The sequence below is a fragment of the Chenopodium album genome, chromosome 22 (assembly GCF_948465745.1).
Source record: "Chenopodium album chromosome 22, dcCheAlbu1.1, whole genome shotgun sequence".
NCBI lineage: Eukaryota > Viridiplantae > Streptophyta > Magnoliopsida > Caryophyllales > Amaranthaceae > Chenopodium > Chenopodium album.
Window position 1 is genome coordinate 1,993,380 of NC_137855.1, and position 20,081 is coordinate 2,013,460.

Genomic DNA, 20,081 nt, shown 5'->3' on the forward strand with positions numbered 1-20,081 from the left:
GTGTGATCATCCATTTTAACACTTATAATTCTCTCCCCTTTGACCCCCACCTCACGCATAATTAACTTCATTGACCCAAAAAAAAACCCCACTAATTTCATTAACCCTCCCAATGAAAAAATAAAAACCCAACAAACACTCAAAGCCTAATTCTTTTTATGTTCTTTTTTTCACAAGCAAAATTATTTTTTATTTTACTTTAAAAAATAATCCCAACAAAAAACACAAAGCCTAGTTTTTATTGTTTCACTTTTTTTTTTTTTTTATACATTCAAAATAAAATACTCCATTTAGAAAATAAAAACACCAACAAACACTCATAAATTTTATCATTTTACTTTTAATCAAAATACTAAATAATTAGAAATATTAAAAAAATTAGAAATATTAAAAAAATTAGAAAAATAACCCAACAAAAATCTCAAAGCCTAAAAAGTTAAAATATTTCACTTTTTTACAATCAAAATAAATTTTTTAAAATAATAAAAATTATAAAAAACCAACAAAACACTAATTCTTATTATTTCACTTTTCTACAATCAAAATAAAATAAATAAAAAATAAATCCCCTCATTTATTTCAATTTTCACCACTACCAAATAAAATTTTCCCTAATTATATCTCACTTTCTCTCTCCTAAAAAACACCTTTCTCTCTCCTCACAAAAACCCAAATCAACCCTATCATCCTCCTCTCTTTCCACCGGAATACCGCCTTTCTCTCTCCTCTTTTACGGCGGCGATCGTTTCTCCGATTATACTCTCCGATTTCACTGTATTTTTTTCCGTATTAAACAAGTATATAATTTTTTTCCGATTTTTTTCCGATTTCCCAAAAAACCCAACAAAAATTAAGGACAAATTTTTATAATTTTGTTTTTTTGAAATAGTAGTCCCTCCTTTTTTTTGATTTTCCGGCCAATTTTCCGACGGGTTTTCCGCGAATTTGTGCGCGCGATTATTTAACCGGCGCATTATTTTCTCTCTGATTTTCCATTAATACTTCAATTGGGCTTCGATTTTTGCAGGTATGGTGGATTTGATTAGTGGGTACTGAATTGTTTTTCAATTAGGGATTGATTTAGGGTTTTTGGGGTTGGATTTTGGGTCTAGATTCGATTTTTAGGGTTTGTTTGTTTAGGGAGTTTGTTTAGTGTTTAGCTCGTTTTGTTAGGAGTGTTCAGTGGCCGATCCATTGTTTGCCTATTTCAATTTGTGTGTTTGATTGAATTTTGATTTGATTGATTGTTTTGGTATTTGGGGTTTGATTTAGGTTTAGTTTGTGATCAATTGGACGTTGAATTTCAGTTATTTGTGCAGTGTGCTAGATATTAACTGTATTCTTGGGTCTTTGTCTAATCATTGCATATGCTTTAAACATTTCTGGAAGTTTGATTTAGTCATCAAAAAATTTGTTTTTTTGTTGCATTATTGTCTGTTTGTGTCGTCGTCGAGCTTGCTCTGCTTGGTTTCTCGGACATGATCACTCAAAATTAAGGAAAAAACCAGTTTTTATGATAGTCAAAGTCGCTACATATCGATTCAAATGTCACCATTCTGCCAAGGTTTCTCATCAAATTCAGCTCATGTCTCGTGTTAGTCGACTCTGGTCTCTTCGTTTACTCGTCTTACATTAGTTTTACTGACTTTGTACTGCTGTTCTTTGGAGCTCTTACTAGCTGCTTGCTTTAGTTTGGCACATGCAATATGAGGATTTTTATTGCTTCATCTGATTGTTTTTTTATTCTTGTGTGTTCTTAGGAATTCATTAGGTTAGCCGAGCTTTTGGAATTAAGCTGGTAGCTAATCTGTAGATTATAAGATTACAATTCCATGATAGAGGATGGCATTTTTTAGGGATTATTCGAGTGAGGCAGTTACCCACAGAGCCATGGAGGACAAGAATGCTAGTCGCACTGTGAATAGAGTACACAACTCGATAGACATAGATTTGAATTCAAGTGAAAATGACTTTGAAATGAAGATTGATGGACACTATCAAAGTGATGTTGAACCGGATCCTAGCAGACTACCTAATGAGGTGGCTGTCAATGGTGGTGCTGATATGGAACCTTCAACTTCTCATACATATGAAAGAAGAAGTAGAGGTTCAGCTGATAAATGGGGGTCTACTTTTTGGAAAGGCAGCCAGCCAATTGTTACTCATGATATTTCGGACTCTGGTCATGAATCTAGAAGTGGGTCTGAGTATAAAAATGATGAAGGTTCTGAAGGTAATTCGTTTGGTGGAGAAGACAGATTAGAATTAGAGGAATATGATGGGCAGAAGGAAACAGAAAAGGTTCCTGCAGACGAGATGTTGTCCGATGAGTATTACGAGCAAGATGGGGATGATCAGAATGATTCATTGCAATATAGAGGTTACAATGCTGCTACGTCCAATTCAAGACCTCAATCAAGGACTATTATGCCAGCTAACTCAAATCCAAGAAATCGGAGGAGAGTTTATGATAATGATGAATATGCAGAGGTGGAAGATGATGAAGATGATGAAGAAGCAGATGGTTAGTTAATTATTTTTCTTCTATGGGCTTTCCTTAAGCATTGGTCATACTACAATTATATGTTAGGAAATCACTCCTATTACTTTTCTTCTAGCTGTTAATGGAGGTGCCAGAATTTGGAATCTTGTGCTTTAGAATTTGCACTTCTTTGGCATTGAAAGTTTCCTTTCACAATTCTTGCAGAGGATGACCCTGATGATATTGATTTTGAGCCTGATGGAGTTGCTGACGACCGGACAAGGACGAAGGTTGTCTTTTATATATATTTAATGTCATCTGTTTTTATTTATTTTGTTTTATGCTTCAGCTTTATTAGCATACCTTGTTAAATGTTACCGTGTGAATACCTTCAGGATGATGATTGGGAAATTGAAGATTCAGAAGTAGAGGTTGAAAGTGAAGGGGAGGTTGATGTTTCTTCTGATGATGGTTCATACTATAAGAAAAAGCCTAGGGGTGGTCAGCGAGTTAAAAGTGGAGGAAATGGAAAGGCTAGCAAGGGGCAGAGATCGCTCTCTGCCCCTACTCGAAGAAGAAAAGGTAGGGTATCGGACGATGAACTATCTGCTGAGGATTCTGAGGATGTTAGTGATGAGAATTTTAGGGCAAGGAGAGGTGCTCATGTCCACAAAAATAGCAACTTGGGACGAAAAAATGAGGCGCGCACTTCCAGCAGGTCAACTCGCAAGGTTTCATATGCTGAAAGTGAGGAAAGTGAAGAAGTTGATGAAGGGAAAAATAAGAAGTCTCAAAAGGTTTGTGATTCTCATTCTCAGTCTTATATTTCTGCATAATTGTGCATTGGCCTCGTTATTGTAGTAAGATGGGCTTAGATACCTTTCGTCCTTTTTCTTTTCTGACTAAAAAATTGACATGGTTACTATCCCCATTTTAATGGTGCTATTCATTTTTTCAATTGGTTGACTTATCTCTGTGTTGATGACTATCTTCTCTGAAATCTTTGAACAGAATGTCTTTTTTAAATTGCTACTTCAACCCTCTGTTTATTTTTGCTTGAAGGGTGTATTAGACACGTTCCTTTATTTATACATTCTTCCTTACAGGAGGATAATGACGAAGAGGATGCTGATGCAATTGAAAAGGTTTTATTTCATCAGCCAAAGGGAATGGCCGAGGAAGCTATGAGAGCCAACAAATCTACTCAGCCTGTATTGCTAGGCCACTTTTATGATACTGAATTAGACTGGAATGAAATGGAATTTTTAATTAAATGGAAAGGGCAATCTCATCTACACTGTCTGTGGAAACCATTAGCTGAGCTGCAAAATGTAAGTCTGCATTCATCTGATTTGCCTGGTCATTTCTGTGCTGTCCTGACGAGGAATTATTTCTAGTCATACTGAATGCTGTCCTTAAATTTACTGTGGTCCTTTTCTCCTGCCTCCTCTTTTGATTTTATTTTCTTTTCCTTCTCTTTATTGTCTTCAGCTCAGTGGTTTCAAGAAGGTTTTGAACTACATGAAAAAGGTTGCGGAGGATGTAAGATTTCGGATGTCTGTATCCCGTGAAGAGGTGAGTTTCTTTATATATCCCACTTCTATAAAAATAAGAAAGTTCAGATTTAGCTCTTCCCAGAGCATTTGCTGGTTGGAGGTCTGGGGTTGCAGGAATATTGAGTACTCTTTAGTTTCCGTTTGATTAGTACTCCTTTAATTATGTTATCTATTGTAAAGTACTGTCACTTTCCCCTTGCCTTTGTGTTTATTGTTTATGTGGTGGAGCTATGGGCTGTAGTGGGAATTTGCCTCTGTTTTGTTGGTGGAAGCCATTGCTGGAACAATTTATCACACTCAGTATTCCACAATGTATAATGTATCAAACAGTGTTAGAACACTTGCATATGTGCATGTTTTTGATTTTTTCCTTGCTCCAGCCTTTTCCATAGACTTCAGGTGTCATTACTTTTGCTTTTTTTGGATATGCTGACATGCTTTGGCGCCCAAAGTTTGAATTTAGGAATTATGTATTAACTTAATAAAAAGGCCGCCATGACCCTGACTTGATTATTCTACTACAATTGGTATAACATAAATCATGTATGATCTGTAACCCTGACAGCCCTTGATCATATGAAAGTTAAACAGGATTTGAAGATTGTTTTTGCAAAACCCAGGTGCTATGTCTACTTGCATATATAGTGTCAGTAATACTGTCTGAATGTGCAGCTTTATGATGAATTCTTTGGCTATTAAATTATGCTATATCCGTAATATGTTTTCATATATTAAATTGCGTTCTTAGCTGTTAAGTGCAAGGCTGTTGATAAGAAAGTTTAACTGCCTTTGTTTTTGCAAATTGATTTTAACTGCCTTAATGTAATATTGCTGCATGATTTGTTAGATTGAAGTCCATGACGTGAGCAAGGAAATGGATTTGGATCTTTTCAAACAAAATTGTCAGGTATTGTCTCATAGACCTTGAATTTTTTTTTCCTATTGGTGCTTTAATATATGACCCAATATTTTTCTACATTACCTCTGGTGTAAGTTTATTTGCAATTGTGAAGATTTATATTTGTGTATTACATATGTAGGTGGAGAGAATTATTGCTGATAGGATCAACAGAGATAGCTCAGGTGAGGTGACTCCTGAGTATTTGGTGAAGTGGCAAGGATTATCTTACGCAGAAGCCACCTGGTATGTTTTTGATCTCTGTTTATTGGTGTGTGTGTGCGCGCCAATGAAAGTGCATAAAAGAAAACTTCTATAAGAGTTGCGGTGGTGTGCATAAAAGATCTTCCAATAACAAAGCTTTCTAATATGTTGTTTTCTTTGTTGTTGCTTTTTTTTTTTTTTTTTTTTTTTCCCTTCAAATGCATATGATTTCTGATCAGACTGCTTTACAGATTGTTTTGCTTCATTGGTTGTAATGTCCTGCTGTTCCCCTGAATGCCTATGGTTATTACTGGTTGAACTAAAATTTACACATTGTATCACTTTGTAATTATGAGTTACATGTTATTGCAGGGAAAAAGATGTAGACATTGCATTTGCTCAGGAAGCTATTGATGAATACAAGGTAAAGTATTCAGGGCACTGTGTTTTATTTCCTCTATTTTTTTTTTCCGTTCACATCATTTCTCTTTTTGGTTAGTGTGGGTTTGTGTACTTGTAATTCTTGGACTATATTGCTTTATCTTTGCGTCAGATGGTTGTACAATGGTTATATATGGGTCAATAAAGAAGTCACAAGCTGATTTGTGTATCGAACACTCGTAGTATTACTACCTCCGGTCCAAATTACTCGCAACTTTGGGGTATTATTTGTGAGATTTAAAATATTCTAAAGTTGCGAGTAATTTGGACCGGAGGTAGTATTTTGGTTGCCTCAATACTTTTTTAAAAGTAGATTACATGTGGATTGTGTGTTTTTGGTCAACATAAGCTATGTTACCTGGACACGGCATTTTGGCCGGCATACCCGGGTCGATACGACGCGACACCGATCCGGGTATGAAATCCGTTCCGGATACTCCATTTTGTTCTCGGGTACGGCGGCCATTGAAGGAGTTGAAGCTTTGAAGAAGATGAAGACGGTTCTCAAACAATTTCGAAGATGAACACGATTACGAGTTTTCTCAATGCAGTTTTCTCTCTCTTTCTTCTTTCACGTGTATTTACTTATTTAATTTCTGAAGTTTTTGACTTTTTTTCTCCCTCCTCTCTCCTGATTTACCTAGCAGTAACATTTTTTTTTTTAATATATGTGCTTAAGGGTGGCGGCTAGGGTTTTGTTTTAATTGGTAAAAAGCTTAAAAGGCCTTAAACCTATGTTTCTCTATCAACAACTTGGGCTTTTTTTAAATAAACAACTTGGGCTTTTTATTTTGTTTACTTTTTTTTAGCAATCCACTCACCTAGATATAAAAATCTATCAATAAAAACCACCTATATAATTTTTGATATATTATGGACAAAATTATTGCCGTATCCGTACCCGAGTCCAATGTTAAGACGGTGTCCCCGTGTCCTAAATTTTTGAGAATGGCGTATCAGACACTCGGATACGTACCAATATCGGATACCCGTACCCGTGTCAATGTAACATAGAACATAAGTGTTCCGTTTTATATCACTGGAGTTTTGGGTCTAATTGTGAATTTGAATTGTATAATTGCTTTTGATGCTGGAAGATAAAAATTATTACTATGCTTATTTCATGGATGATCAAATAGCTTCTTCTCGGCTAGTCATTATATGTTTTCATCCTCTATAGATATGAATGACTTTATTGTGGTATAGTATAACTGGTATCTTGCAAAATGTACATATGTAAACTTCTGCTTGGTACCCCTTTGGTAGATCCAAAAACTCCAAAATTCACATGTTACCCTTTTCTTTCAACTATTTACATTTTCTGACAATTCAATGGCTCTATGCTCTGCGCTCTCTTTTGAACAAATCTTCCATAGAAGCTACCCAACAATTCCACTGGGCTTCCCTCTTACGGTCTTACCACTCTCCTACTTTTTTTTCTCTCCCATCTTTGTCCACAGTACCATTTTCAACAAAATAATTATTGCTGCTGTGAAAAAGACCACGGTTTTGGACTTTTTGGATAGCCTATCATCAACACTAAGAAAGGTTTCCCTCTCTTTCTCTCCTTCCCCTGATTTGTGTTCTTGTTGGGAGGTGGTGAAGAAGTTGATGGCTGTGGTGTGGTTGCTGGTGTAAAGTGCAGACTATTGGTGGGGATGATTATGGCTATGAAGGGGAATCATTGAGTGGCTACCATGGGGGTTTGGGGGTGTGACTGTAGGGATGGCTATCTTTGGAATTGGATGGGTGTGAATGGTTGGTTATGAGCAGTTGTTGGTGGTTTTGTGGTGAATAGTGGAGGTAGTGATGCTGGTGAGGGAATGCTGAGGTGGGTTGGATGTTGGTGAATTGGTGGCTTGGTGGGAGAAACAAGAGGGGAAGGATGGTTTTGTTCTCCTTTTCCTTTTTGTGTGGTGAGTGGTATCTAGTTATTTTAGCTGTGTGAGTATGTGACATAGTACATAAATACATAGTTCATGGAAATTGGAGAGAATGTTGTGCAATTGATATGGTGCCAGATAAGTTTCAAGTAATTTTGGTACCCCTAAGTGATGATATGATTATCTGCTGTTGGTTGGTTGGGTTGTGAATTTGTAATGCTTGATGGTAATATTTGTTTTGCATGTGGCATTGGTGTTTTTTTTATTTTTTTATTTTTATTTTTAAAATTTTTATTTTAATTTTTTTAAAACCATTTATTTGTGAACCCACTGTCTTACTTTGTTATTATTATATGTGCATAATTTGATTGTTCTTTATTAAATGTGGTGCTTTGATCAGGCTCGTGAGGCCACTATAGCGGTGCCGGGAAAAACAGTGGATGCACAACGTAGGAAGATTAGAGGTATGGCATCTTCAATAACTGCTTCTTGTTTCCATAATATTTGCTACAAAATTTTTGTAGGTGTATGATTTTTGGTTTTATATTGTAAAAAGTGGTTGTGTTCTGGTTGATTTTGTCAAGCACTTCCTCCGTTTGTGGTAATCGCAATGTGTGAAATTTTACACTATTCACTCACACTCATTTGATCGTCTTTTGTGATTTACATGTTGGAAAAAATATAGTCGCGTGGGATTTTGTTAGATTCGTCTCGAAATATACTTTCTTAATATCAACTTTTTATAATTTTTTTTTACTAAAAAACAACTTAAGATATGTAAGTTATAAAATGTGCATTGGCAAGCGTGAAATCCCCATTGTGCGATTGAAATAATTCGGAGGAAGTATGCTGTTAAACTATTCCTTTTTATGTAGTTACTTTGGATTACTTTACATTATGCAGTTAGCACAAACAATCCCTTCTACATTGATATTTTTTGCTGTGTAGGAAGTTTGCGGAAGCTGGATGAGCAGCCTGAATGGCTGAAAGGAGGAAAACTGCGTGATTATCAGCTTGAGGGCCTGAATTTTCTTGTTAACAGGTACAGAGTGATCTTATGTAGTTTTCAGTGTAACTCCTGAGATTTTTAATTATGTTATCTTAGCCTGGGAATATGACAATGCTCTTCAAGTTAATTGTAATAAGTTAATTTTATGTAGATGATTTGGTTGAACATCTGTAATTGTTTTGCTATACTGGGGTATGAAGTGTTAATTTAGCTCATGTCTGGTTGAGCATATGGTGGATATATACTCCATACCTAATGTGTGAATCCTCTGAACAAGCAAGTCCTTCAGAGGGCTTTTAACACGTAAATGAGCTTGATTTGCCATTCTTTTCTAGTTTGTGAATAAACTATATAAGTTATGATCCTATTTCAAATTATTTTGCAGTCAACTGGCCAACTAGGTTTATATTTGTTTTGGGATCTTTCATATTGCTTATTTTATTTTAAAATGTTTATTTATTTAACTTTTTCCCCTTGTGTTTCTGGGGAAATTGTCATTTAAAACTGCTTTGTAGCTTTTTTACTTGCAATGATTGTTGCCGCTTTCTTGTTACAGCTGGAGGAATGATACTAATGTCATTCTAGCTGATGAAATGGGTCTTGGCAAAACTGTTCAATCAGTTTCTATGCTTGGTTTCTTGCAGGTAGAATTTTGTTTGTATATGTTTAATAATTTTGCTTCCCTTTACCCAGTCAAATCTGTAACTGGTGTTTTGCCTTTTTGCAGAATGCCCAACAAATTAATGGTCCATTTCTTGTAGTTGTACCATTGTCTACCTTATCCAATTGGGCAAAAGAATTTAGGAAATGGCTTCCAAGTATGAATGTTATAGTTTATGTTGGAACTCGTGCTAGCAGAGAGGTGATTATTTCATTTTTTTTTATTTTTATGTTTACTTCACTATTCTAGCATGATTTTTATTTTTTATAATTTTTTTTTTTCCTAACCTTACCTACTTACCTCTTGGACCACGTTGTGTTTGCATGCCAGTTTCCTTGTTCCCCTGGCCCTTTCACTACAAAAATTGATCTTTTTTCATGCAGTTGTATACTTTCCTTATCTCTCTTTTCAGACACCTTGTAAACATCAAAGGATGATTAGGGGGGGGGGGGGGGGATAAGTACATGCCTCCTTAGATGAATATAAACCCAATCATTTGTTTCATTATTGAATAATGCCTTGATCTTATATATTTTTGAATATATGGGCTGTTTTGTTTTCTTTTCTTTCCATGTGTAATACTTTGTACTTCCTCCGTTCTATTAATTTTGCAACAAGGGTGAAATTATGCATCCCAAAGCACATTTTATATGTTAAATATCTATAATTGTATAATTATGAAACTATTTTAAGAGACAAATCTAACAAGAACCCACATGACTATATTTTGTTTAACGTATAAATCATATTGTATGGTCAAACAAGAGTGTTGAATAGTGCTAAAAGTCCATTGTTGCAATCTTATTGGAGCGGAGGAAGTGTGAGTCTACCGTTTTTGGGTTGTTCCATGTTTCGTGTATCCATCTCTAATCGCTTTGGAAAATTCTAGTCTGTTTTCCCCATAGTTCTTCCTTTCATTTGATGTTAAAAAGACCATAGTTCTTTGTATTCTAATGTTTGGAAGATTTAAGTACCATTATGATTATTTTGTTTAACGTATATCTGGAAGTTCTGGCTTTTTTGCATGTTATGTAATGGTGGATTGCTCCATTCTCTGATTTGCAGGTTTGTCAGCAGCATGAGTTTTACAATGAAAAGAATACAGGCAGAACGATTAAATTTGACGCCTTGTTGACAACATATGAAGTTATTCTGAAGGATAAGGCAGTGCTGTCAAAGATCAAGTGGAGCTATCTCATGGTTGATGAGGCTCACCGGCTAAAAAATAGTGAAGCTTCACTATACACTTCTCTCTTGGTATGTCCCGTTGGCCAAATATTGTATTGGGTTACTTTTATATAAACTTAGTGTCTGTTCCTTAATTTTTGGCAGGAATTTAGCACGAAGAACAAGCTGCTCATTACTGGAACTCCATTACAGAATAGTGTAGAGGAGCTATGGTAATTATATAATTACTGAAGATATTTCTGCCTTTGTGGATGCTTACTGTATTCTTGTCTTGCAAGTTAGTATAGCACTCAATAGCGTTACATGGAGAATGCAAATAAATCACGTTGTGGTAGAGGGGGAGGGTAGAGTGGTGAAGGCATTTATTAAAGTTGGTTAGATATACTCTATGTACATACCAGTCATATATATGGGAAATTCATCTATAATCTTAAAATCTGATATTGGATTGAATTGTTGCAAGTGGCTTGATACAACGTGGACTGTGGAGTGGATTATTGATCACTACAGGAGCTCTTATTCTCTGGGTGATAGCATATGGCTTAAAAGGTTTTGTTGCTTTGAGGCCATTGCTACCCTTTGTATGGCTTAGCTCTCAGCTCCTGAATGACTTTTGTGATACTTTGTAGTCTTAGGGGTTCAAAAGCCTATTAAATTAATCTTTGTGAGAGTTGGATTAGCTCTCTTTCTAGATCTAAGTATTTTTTAACAGCTAATTGACTTCGATTATTGAGCAATCCAATCACTTATTCCAACTTCCTTTAAAGCTCCAATACCTGAATTAAGATATGTCTTAGCCTAAATGTGGGCGTTCTTTCTTCCATCTGCATCAAACTTGTCAAGGAAACAGATGGGTGACTTTTTGAATAAGCTCTAACAGCTGACTACATTAGAGTCATATGCCTTGGCTAAAAGGCATCTGAGTGTGAGGAGTGCAGATGTGCGTGATTAATTGTCTCTAATAACCTGAGCACTGTAATCTACAACTAATGCTAGGATGCACTCACCCCCAGCTGTCTCTAGCGCTATGTCCTGTAAGCTTCCTAGGGACGAAGCAATGGTAGAGTAGCAGATATCAGATAATACAAAAAAATTTAGATAATACAAGAGTATGATCTATATAGGTTAATTGTTTTGTATGATGCTTTCATACCGTAATATGTCCCAAATCTGCCATTTAATCACTATTGCTTTAACTTGGCCCTAGATTAGAAGCCTTAATTTAATTAATCCCCGAGGTATTGAGTCAATCAAAACTGGTGGTTTCTGGTCAAATTTGGTGAGTAGCCTTGGTAGCTCTTCAAAGTTTGCGTGGGTTAAAGAGAAGTTACTAGGAGGACTGTTGGTTCTTTGGAGTCAGTTGTCATGTTATAAGTAGTGAGTGTCAAAACTGGTGGCTGGCAGTCAACTTGGGTGAGTAGTCTTGGGAAGCTCTTCAAAGTGTGCCTGGGTAGGTGAGAAGTTTACTAGGAGGCCTGTTGTTGGTTCTTTGGGGTCAGCTGTCACTTCCAAAGGAGGGAATTGTAGGCTTGGTAAAGTCATGAGAGGCCTACAAAGGGGAGAATAGGATCTTGTTTATTGTTCTACCATGGTTCTCTGAGTGATAATAGCCATTTGGGGTTGTGGAATCAGTGGTTGTTGTTAGACCTATTATTAGGTTTATGAACAGATTCTCTGATGAATGCTAAATACTTCCTGAATAGACATTTTTCTGAGAAGAAGAATCTGCTCACTTTTATAGTTGCATAAATTTATTTTATTTTATTTTATTTTTAATTTTTTTTTCCCCCGGAAATGATGTCTCCTTGCAAGTCTTTTGGAAATGGATTCCCAATGCCTTGCCTTAGTGAAATTAGCACTGGTTTGATTTATTAATTGTTTCCTGGTTGAATTAACTATTGCCCTGTTTTGATAACAGGGCTCTGCTTCATTTCCTGGATCCTGATAAGTTCAGGAATAAAGATGTTTTTGTTCAGAACTACAAAAATCTTAGCTCATTCAATGAGATTGAGGTAAGATTACTTTTGGTAAATTCTTTTTGTTTCAGTTATAATGATTAGAAAACTGTATTTTGATCCTTAAAAGTTTTGCTGGATTTTGCTAGCTTGCAAATCTTCACATGGAGTTGAGGCCTCACATTCTCAGGAGAGTTATTAAGGACGTGGAGAAATCTTTGCCACCTAAAATTGAACGAATTCTAAGGGTTGAAATGTCCCCGTTGCAGAAACAGTGAGCACTTAACCCAGTGTTCCTTTTTCTTATATATATATGTATATATATATTTTTTTTTTTTTTATTTCAGTCATCTGCTGTTCTTTTAAAATATTTGTCCATTTGCCTTGCATATAGGTATTATAAATGGATTTTAGAACGCAACTTCCATGACTTGAACAAAGGAGTTAAGGGAAATCAGGTAAGTTGTCTTTATTGATGTTTTTCGTATAGCAGATGTTAATGATTTTATGTCTTTTGCCATAGCACATTTCTTATAGGACATCTTGTTGTGCAAGGCACATCTTGAATTAATTACCTTTTAGTCTCTTAGTAATTTCTGATAGGAATTTATATTGATTGTGCAGGTTTCACTGCTGAATATTGTGGTGGAGTTGAAAAAGTGTTGCAATCATCCATTCTTATTTGAAAGTGCTGATCATGGCTATGGTGGGGAGTCTAATGATGGAAGCAAACTTGAGCGAATGATCCTTAGTAGTGGCAAACTAGTGATTCTTGATAAGCTGCTTGTAAAATTGCATGAAACAAAACATCGAGTTCTTATATTCTCACAGGTTTCTTCTGGAATCTTTTTGTAGTTTTAAAATTATTGGTGTTTTTTTTGTGACATTTTTCTTCTTCATCTGTTTTGAAGTTTCTTATTAACTTTATTTAGCTGTTTGATCATTTCTTTGCAGCACCACTGATTGTTTAATTGTATTAAATGCTTGATTATATGTGGTTTGCATCTCATATGACTAGTATGAACTTTGTGCATCACTGCATCTTCATACAGGCCTATTAAGTTGGATGTTTGGCTACAGAATGTTGTCAGACATTATCTTGTGAGATCTAAGCTGTTGTCAGGGTTTCTTACAGAATGTGTGAAACTGTGCCACCTGGCATCAAAGTATTTTGTGTAATTTTGCATGAAATGTCCTCCCCCTCGCCCCACCCCCCCCCCCCCCCCCCCCCCCAATTCTTTTGCATTGTTTATTACTCTCTCCATTCCATAATATTTGCTTGTATTCTTTTTTTGGTGTCCTGAAACTGTGGTATCTTTTTTCTAATACTTAATTTTTCCGTAGTACATTAGTGCCCCAGCTTTTTTCCTTTTCCTATATAAGATAGTAGTAGTAAAAGTACCCTTACTTATGAACATACAAAAGGTTTTGTGTGAGTCCGTTTCACGTTTCACGTGAGTCCACCACCACCGACCCAAAAGAGCCCAAACCAAGACCTTAATTGCAATATTAAGAGATCGAGAAGCAGCAAGCCATTGATGAGTCTGCTTCTGAAAACAATTAACCGTAGTAGTAAAATTTCGAGCTCGATTTGCTTTTGATGGAGAAATGATTCTTGAACTCCGCCATTAACAGAGGCAACCAAAAGCTCTGAAAGTAATCGATAAATTGCAATTATGTCAAATCTGATACTCCGCCATTATGTCAATTTGAGAGTAATTGATAGATTGCAATTTTGTAAAATTTGATACTCAATTCCAATTACTGCTCTGAAAGTACATTTCTGCAACTAATGTGAGTTGAAGAGAAAGAGGAGAGAGATGGTGAGTTGTTGAGGAGAGAGAAAGAGAGGAAGGAAGGAGGGATTTTAATACCTGACCATTATAATCTATTTTCTGATGTATATAACCTATTTTCTGATATATTTAATCTATTTTTTGATATATATAACTTATTTTCTGACAATTATACTATAGTATCTGATATTTATAATCAAATATTTGACCATTAAGATTTTTTTTTCCTCAATTTTTTTGTTTGTATGATCGGACTCACGTGAGTCCGTTCTACACAAAACTTTTACTATGACCATATCCACAATTTTTTTTTTTAACCTTTCCTAATATAAAAGTGATAAAACACCTATGTTTCTTAAACTTTTCCCGTATAAATGACCCCTTTAAGATTATAATTTACTCCTTCTACTACCCTTAATCCCCGTGAAATATGAGAAATAGGCACTATATTGTGGGACGGAGGGAGTATTGTGTAGATTTAGGTATTGATGGTTGAAAAATAAGTTTATGGACATGCTATGAATTAACACAGCTTAAGCATCATTAATGGCAGAAAATAGGAAGAAGACGGTTTTTGATTAATTAACTGAATTACAGCACTTTTGTATGATAATTAGGGAGGTGGATTTTATCTTAATTTTGCTTTCTAAAGCTAACCCTAAGCATTAAGCAATGTTCAACACAGTGATATCTTTCTAATTCTCTTCTCATAGCATTTCATCCCTAACAACCCAGGCTTCCTATAACTAACTATAATGATACTGTCTAAAATGCCCCTTTCCCCTAATATCAGTTGATAGCAGAACATTAGTCTTAGACTGTGGAGATTCATCATTTATGCGTACTCTTGTTAAGTGACTATACTTTGGCTAGAAAAGAGGAGTTTTTTCGGCTATTTGTATCTTTGTGTCACTCTTAATTCTTATCTTAAAATGATTGTAGACTTTTTTTTTTCTTTTTTCTTTTTTCCCCCTTCCTATTGTTTTACTTGTGTATATAACTGGTTAATTAGGGATAATTCTAGACTTTTTTCTAAGTATTGTTTTATATGCAGATGGTAAGAATGTTGGATATATTGGCAGAGTATTTGTCTCTGAGAGGATTCCAGTTTCAAAGGCTTGATGGTAGTACTAAGGCTGAGTCACGGCACCAAGCTATGGAGCATTTTAATGCCCCAGGAAGTGATGACTTTTGTTTCCTTCTGTCCACTCGGGCTGGTGGACTGGGCATAAACTTGGCAACTGCTGACACAGTTATTATATTTGATTCAGATTGGAACCCTCAGAATGATTTGCAGGTTTTTAACTAGAATACATGAGCTCTTTACCTCTTTGTAGAAACAAGAACTTTTTATTGTATTAATTCATCCCTTTATTAGAAATTTAGAGAACTTAAATCCTGTACAAAACCTTCAGGCAAAGGTGAGAACATATGAAGATGATATGGTTTTTTATTCAAACAAAAGCAACCTTGTCCTAAGATCTGTAGAACTTACTTGTCTTTGGTAACTATATTTTGGACTGTATCCTTCATTGCTACTGTAATCTCCTCTTTTTTTCTCAACTTCCTCTTTTACTTGATTATTTGCTGATTTTTATATTTTCCACTGTTGTGTTAGGCAATGAGTAGAGCTCACAGGATTGGGCAGCAGGAAGTTGTTAACATATACCGTTTTGTAACAAGTAAAAGTGTTGAAGAAGATATCCTTGAAAGGGCAAAGAAAAAGATGGTAAAATGATGACTCTTATTTGGCCCTTGATGATGGTATATTTTCGTATATTTAGTTTTAATTTTAATTGTATCGTCTCCTTGTTGTAGGTCCTTGATCATTTGGTGATCCAGAAGCTAAATGCAGAGGGTAGACTAGAGAAGAAAGAGGCAAAAAAGGCGGTTACCTTTGACAAAGTAAGATGAGTAACTTCTTATCTTATTAATTACTTTGGCCTTATCTTTGTCTCCTTCTTTATGTTTCCTTGGTATTTAAGTTTTGACTTTTTAGTTTCTGTTTTTTATTGCTAGTGTTTAATCTGCTGCTTATCTTTAAGAATTGAGACTGTCTGATTTGACATCTTCTGTCACTGTAGAATGAACTTTCAGCAATATTGAGGTTTGGAGCTGAGGAGCTATTTAAGGAAGAGAAAAATGAGGAGGAAAGCAAAAGGAGACTTTTGAGCATGGATATAGATGAAATTCTCGAGAGAGCAGAGAAGGTTGAGGACAAGGGAACTGAAGGGGAACAAGCCAATGAGCTTCTCAGTCAGTTTAAGGTATGCTCTGATGTTTCATTTGTCTGATAAAGCTCCTGTGCATCTTTAGGCAATGAATTTTAAATAATATTGAGGGCAAATATATGTAGGTTGCAAATTTTTGCAATGCTGAAGATGATACTAGTTTCTGGAGCCGTTGGATAAAGCCAGATGCTGTTGGGCAAGCAGAGGTTCAATTTATTGCATTGTGTACTTTATTATTTGGTGGCATTTTACTACAAATCCTTTATAAGTTTCCTTATACAATTGATATATGCAGGAAGCATTAGCTCCTCGAGGAGCAAGATATACTAAGAGCTATGTGGAGCCTGTCCAACCCGATGGAAGCAACAAAAGGAAAAAGAAGGAAGCTCCACCAGTGAGGGCAAATACAAAGCGTCGTAGAGGTGAATCATCTCATATGGTCCCAATGATTGATGGTGCTTCAGCTCAAGTAAGAGATTGGTCTTCTGGAAATTTGCCAAAGAGAGATGCAACTCGTTTTGCTAAGGCTGTAAGATTCATATATCTTGCCTCCCTAGTTTGAGTTATGGTCTTATGGATCGTAGATTTATTTGGGAGAGGGAATTCGATTATTCCTTATATTCAGTATAGTTTTGTTCTGGAGGAGGGGTGGTGGAAAAGGGCTTAGTTTTTGTGGGCATCCCATTAGATTTGTGTTCCTTTAATGAGATTTTGCTAATATTTATTCGTATTGGGCTGATGGATTAGGTTATGAAGTTTGGTAATGCAAGCCAAATAGACTTAATTGCAGCTGATGTTGGAGGTGCAGTTGAAGCAGCTCCAGTCGATTCTCAGATTGAGCTTTTTGATGCTTTGATTGATGGGTGTCAGGAGGCAGCTAAAGAAGAAAAGATCGATCCAAAGGTATATATTAATGTAAATTATAAAGGCAAAGCCTATACAATTTTGTTATGGCTGTTCTTGGCTGGGTGGCGCTTGCTTATGTTTTCATGTTCATCTGCAGGGTCCTCTTTTGGATTTCTTTGGTGTTCCTGTGAAGGCTAGTGATATGGTAAATCGTGTTGAGCAGCTTCAACACTTAGCTAAGCGGATAGGTCGTTATGAAGATCCCATTTCGCAGTTCCGAGTGCTAAAGTATCTGAAACCTGCAAATTGGTCAAAAGGGTGTGGGTGGAATCAAAGTAAGCGAATAGTATGATCTATCTTGTTGAGTTGTTTTTTCTTTTCTTTTTTTTTTTTACTGTTCATATTTTCGTGAAATTTGTGATTTGTCTAACCTGATGTGTACTTCTTGTTAGTTGATGATGCAAGATTACTTTTGGGTGTGCATTATCATGGTTTTGGCAATTGGGAAAAAATTCGGTTAGATGAAAGGCTTGGTTTAACAAAGAAGATTGCCCCAGTTGAGCTTCAAACACATGAAACTTTTCTTCCGCGGGCACCCAATCTGAAGGATCGTGCTTTGGCACTACTTGAAATGGTATTTGAACTTGGATAAAGAAAGCTGTACTGGTCTGGATGTGATTTATATATTTTTTTTATCTCTATTATTAATTCATTCTTTGCGTTTCTCGTTGTGTTTGAATGAATGTAATGCTGGTGTTATTCATCAAAATTTTAGAACTTATGTATGATGTTCATTTATGCATTATCTAGGAAATTTCTGCTGTTTCTGGGAAAAATTCTAATCCTAAGGGGCGCAACAAATCTTCAAAAAACATGGAGAATCTTCATAATGTAGCAAAACCTCGTGGCCGAGGGCGGGGGAGGCCGAGCTCACCCAAGCTTAACCAGATGAGGTCCCAAAGATCCCAGAAAGTAGAACCTTTAGTCAAAGAAGAAGGAGAAATGTCTGATAATGAAGAAGTTTACGAGCAATTCAAGGAAGTAAAATGGATGGAATGGTGTGAAGATGTCATGATGGAAGAGGAAAGGACTTTGAAACGTCTTCAGAAGTTGCAGACTACTAGCGCTGACCTTCCAAAGGAGAAGGTTGATCTGTCAACTTTTGCAATGTCAACAAATTTGATGTCTTTGAGGCTAACTTCTGTCTTTTTTGTAACCCTGTTCCCTTCTTGGTACAGGTACTCTCAAAGATCCGCAAGTATTTGCAACTTATTGGCAGGAGAATTGACCAAGTAGTTTTTGAACATGAGCGTGAACCACATAAACAAGATCGTAAGTTCAATTGCTTTCTGATAATTTTGTTTCATCTTATTTTCATTTGTGCCAACCTGGCATCCTTTGAAATTAAGAGTCTTCTGGGGTAAGGGCTAGTTTGGGAGCTCTATTTTCGTGCTGCTTATCATCGCTGCTCTTCAGTTGAATCTGGATTTAGTTCTTTTCGAATGATTTTTTAAATCTGATGATCTGATCCAAACTTTCTGTCTGTTAGGAATGATGATGCGTTTATGGAAATACGTTTCAACCTATTCAAATTTGACCGGGGACAGATTGTGTCAAATTTATTCCAAACTTAAGCAGGAACAGGAAGATGAAGTTGGGTTGGGGCCGTCCCACATCAATGGAAATAACGCCTTCCAGCGTCAGTCAGCTAGACTGAAGGGACTACAGAACAATACCTCTTATCAAACAGGTGAACCGGGTCTCAAACTCCATGATCCAGCAAAGTTTGAGGCATGGAAACGGAAGAAGAGAGCTGAGACAGATGCTTTCTTAGAGGCGGAAGACCCTTTCCAGAAACCTTCAAGTAATGGTCAGAGATTGCCAGCGTCAAATTCTTTGGGAATATTGGGTGCTGCACCAGCTGACAGCAGGCCTTATAATAATGAGAGGCCGTACAAGATACGTCCAGGCGGTTTTCAACAGAGGCAGGGTTTCTCATCAGGTATTAGGTAGCTGTCCAAATGGAGGTGGACTGAATCCTGTTACAGGAAAGATTTCAGATGGCTCTTTTGCCACCTGATGGGGTCATGCCCTTGCAGCGACTAGCCCCTCAAAATTTTATTGGCCCGCGGGGATAATAATATTCTATCTGTTGTCAAAATGGCCAATGCTAAGCCTTGGCATGCCAGATAACAGCGTCCTGGTTTAATGGTTAGAAAGTACAATCATCTACACTTTTGACATAAGCAGTGACAAGTAACACAGACAAATGAAGATGTATTCGAGTCCTGGCAAAAGCTGTGTTTTGTTTTTTCTTTTAGATAGAGGCCAGCATTTTGCTTACAAGTATAGCTTAAAGTAGAGAAAGAAATGTAGAGAGGTCTTTAACCTAGTTTCTTTGTAATCTACCCATACTGGGTGGATACTGTATTTAGAACTTACCGAAGTTAGCGCGCCTTTAGAAATGTACATTATTCAGTTTTGTTATCAAAATCAATTTTGGTCACTGCAAGCAGCTTGTAGATACTTTTTGATTGATGATAAAAGTTTACATTCCCATTTATACAACATGGAAATTGATTGCTTTTGTTTTTGTTTTGCAATTGTTCTGTTACTCTAATTTTCTAATCCATCACCCAAATCAATGAATATCTGCTGTAATCTTTGTTTTTATACACCATTACTGCTAACTGTGCTTTTCTCTGTTGTTTTTCCTTCACCATCTATATCTTGAGTCAGATGAAGATCTTTTTCTTAAGATGGTGAAATTTGATCGCTCAAGGTGCATCGCCTATGTGAGGTAATACTGTAACAGTACATTCCATTCTTGTCTCATGTTTGCTATTGAGGATAGGATATCTTGTACAGTTTTATTCTATTGAATGCAACTGGTTTATTCTTTATTGCCGGATTCTGGAATCTCTTGATAAT

At 36.2% G+C, this 20,081-nt stretch overlaps 1 protein-coding gene across 1 annotated transcript; it reads left to right on the top strand.

Moving 5' to 3' along the window:
- The first annotated feature begins 597 nt into the window (after positions 1-597).
- On the top strand, positions 598-19,735 carry LOC145606304 (protein CHROMATIN REMODELING 5-like). The gene is made up of 31 exons (XM_081662328.1): positions 598-1,027; positions 1,761-2,524; positions 2,708-2,772; positions 2,878-3,279; positions 3,589-3,813; positions 3,974-4,057; positions 4,886-4,945; positions 5,079-5,182; positions 5,513-5,564; positions 7,865-7,928; positions 8,413-8,506; positions 9,030-9,117; positions 9,201-9,335; positions 10,200-10,391; positions 10,467-10,534; positions 12,241-12,334; positions 12,427-12,551; positions 12,672-12,735; positions 12,902-13,108; positions 15,128-15,370; positions 15,692-15,802; positions 15,892-15,978; positions 16,158-16,340; positions 16,430-16,510; positions 16,600-16,833; positions 17,052-17,207; positions 17,308-17,485; positions 17,603-17,784; positions 17,961-18,296; positions 18,389-18,482; positions 18,700-19,735. Exons 2-31 carry the CDS (start codon positions 1,843-1,845, stop codon positions 19,161-19,163), a joined length of 5,154 nt encoding a protein of 1,717 aa, XP_081518454.1. The 5' UTR covers positions 598-1,027; positions 1,761-1,842; the 3' UTR covers positions 19,164-19,735.
- The last annotated feature ends 346 nt before the right edge of the window (positions 19,736-20,081 follow it).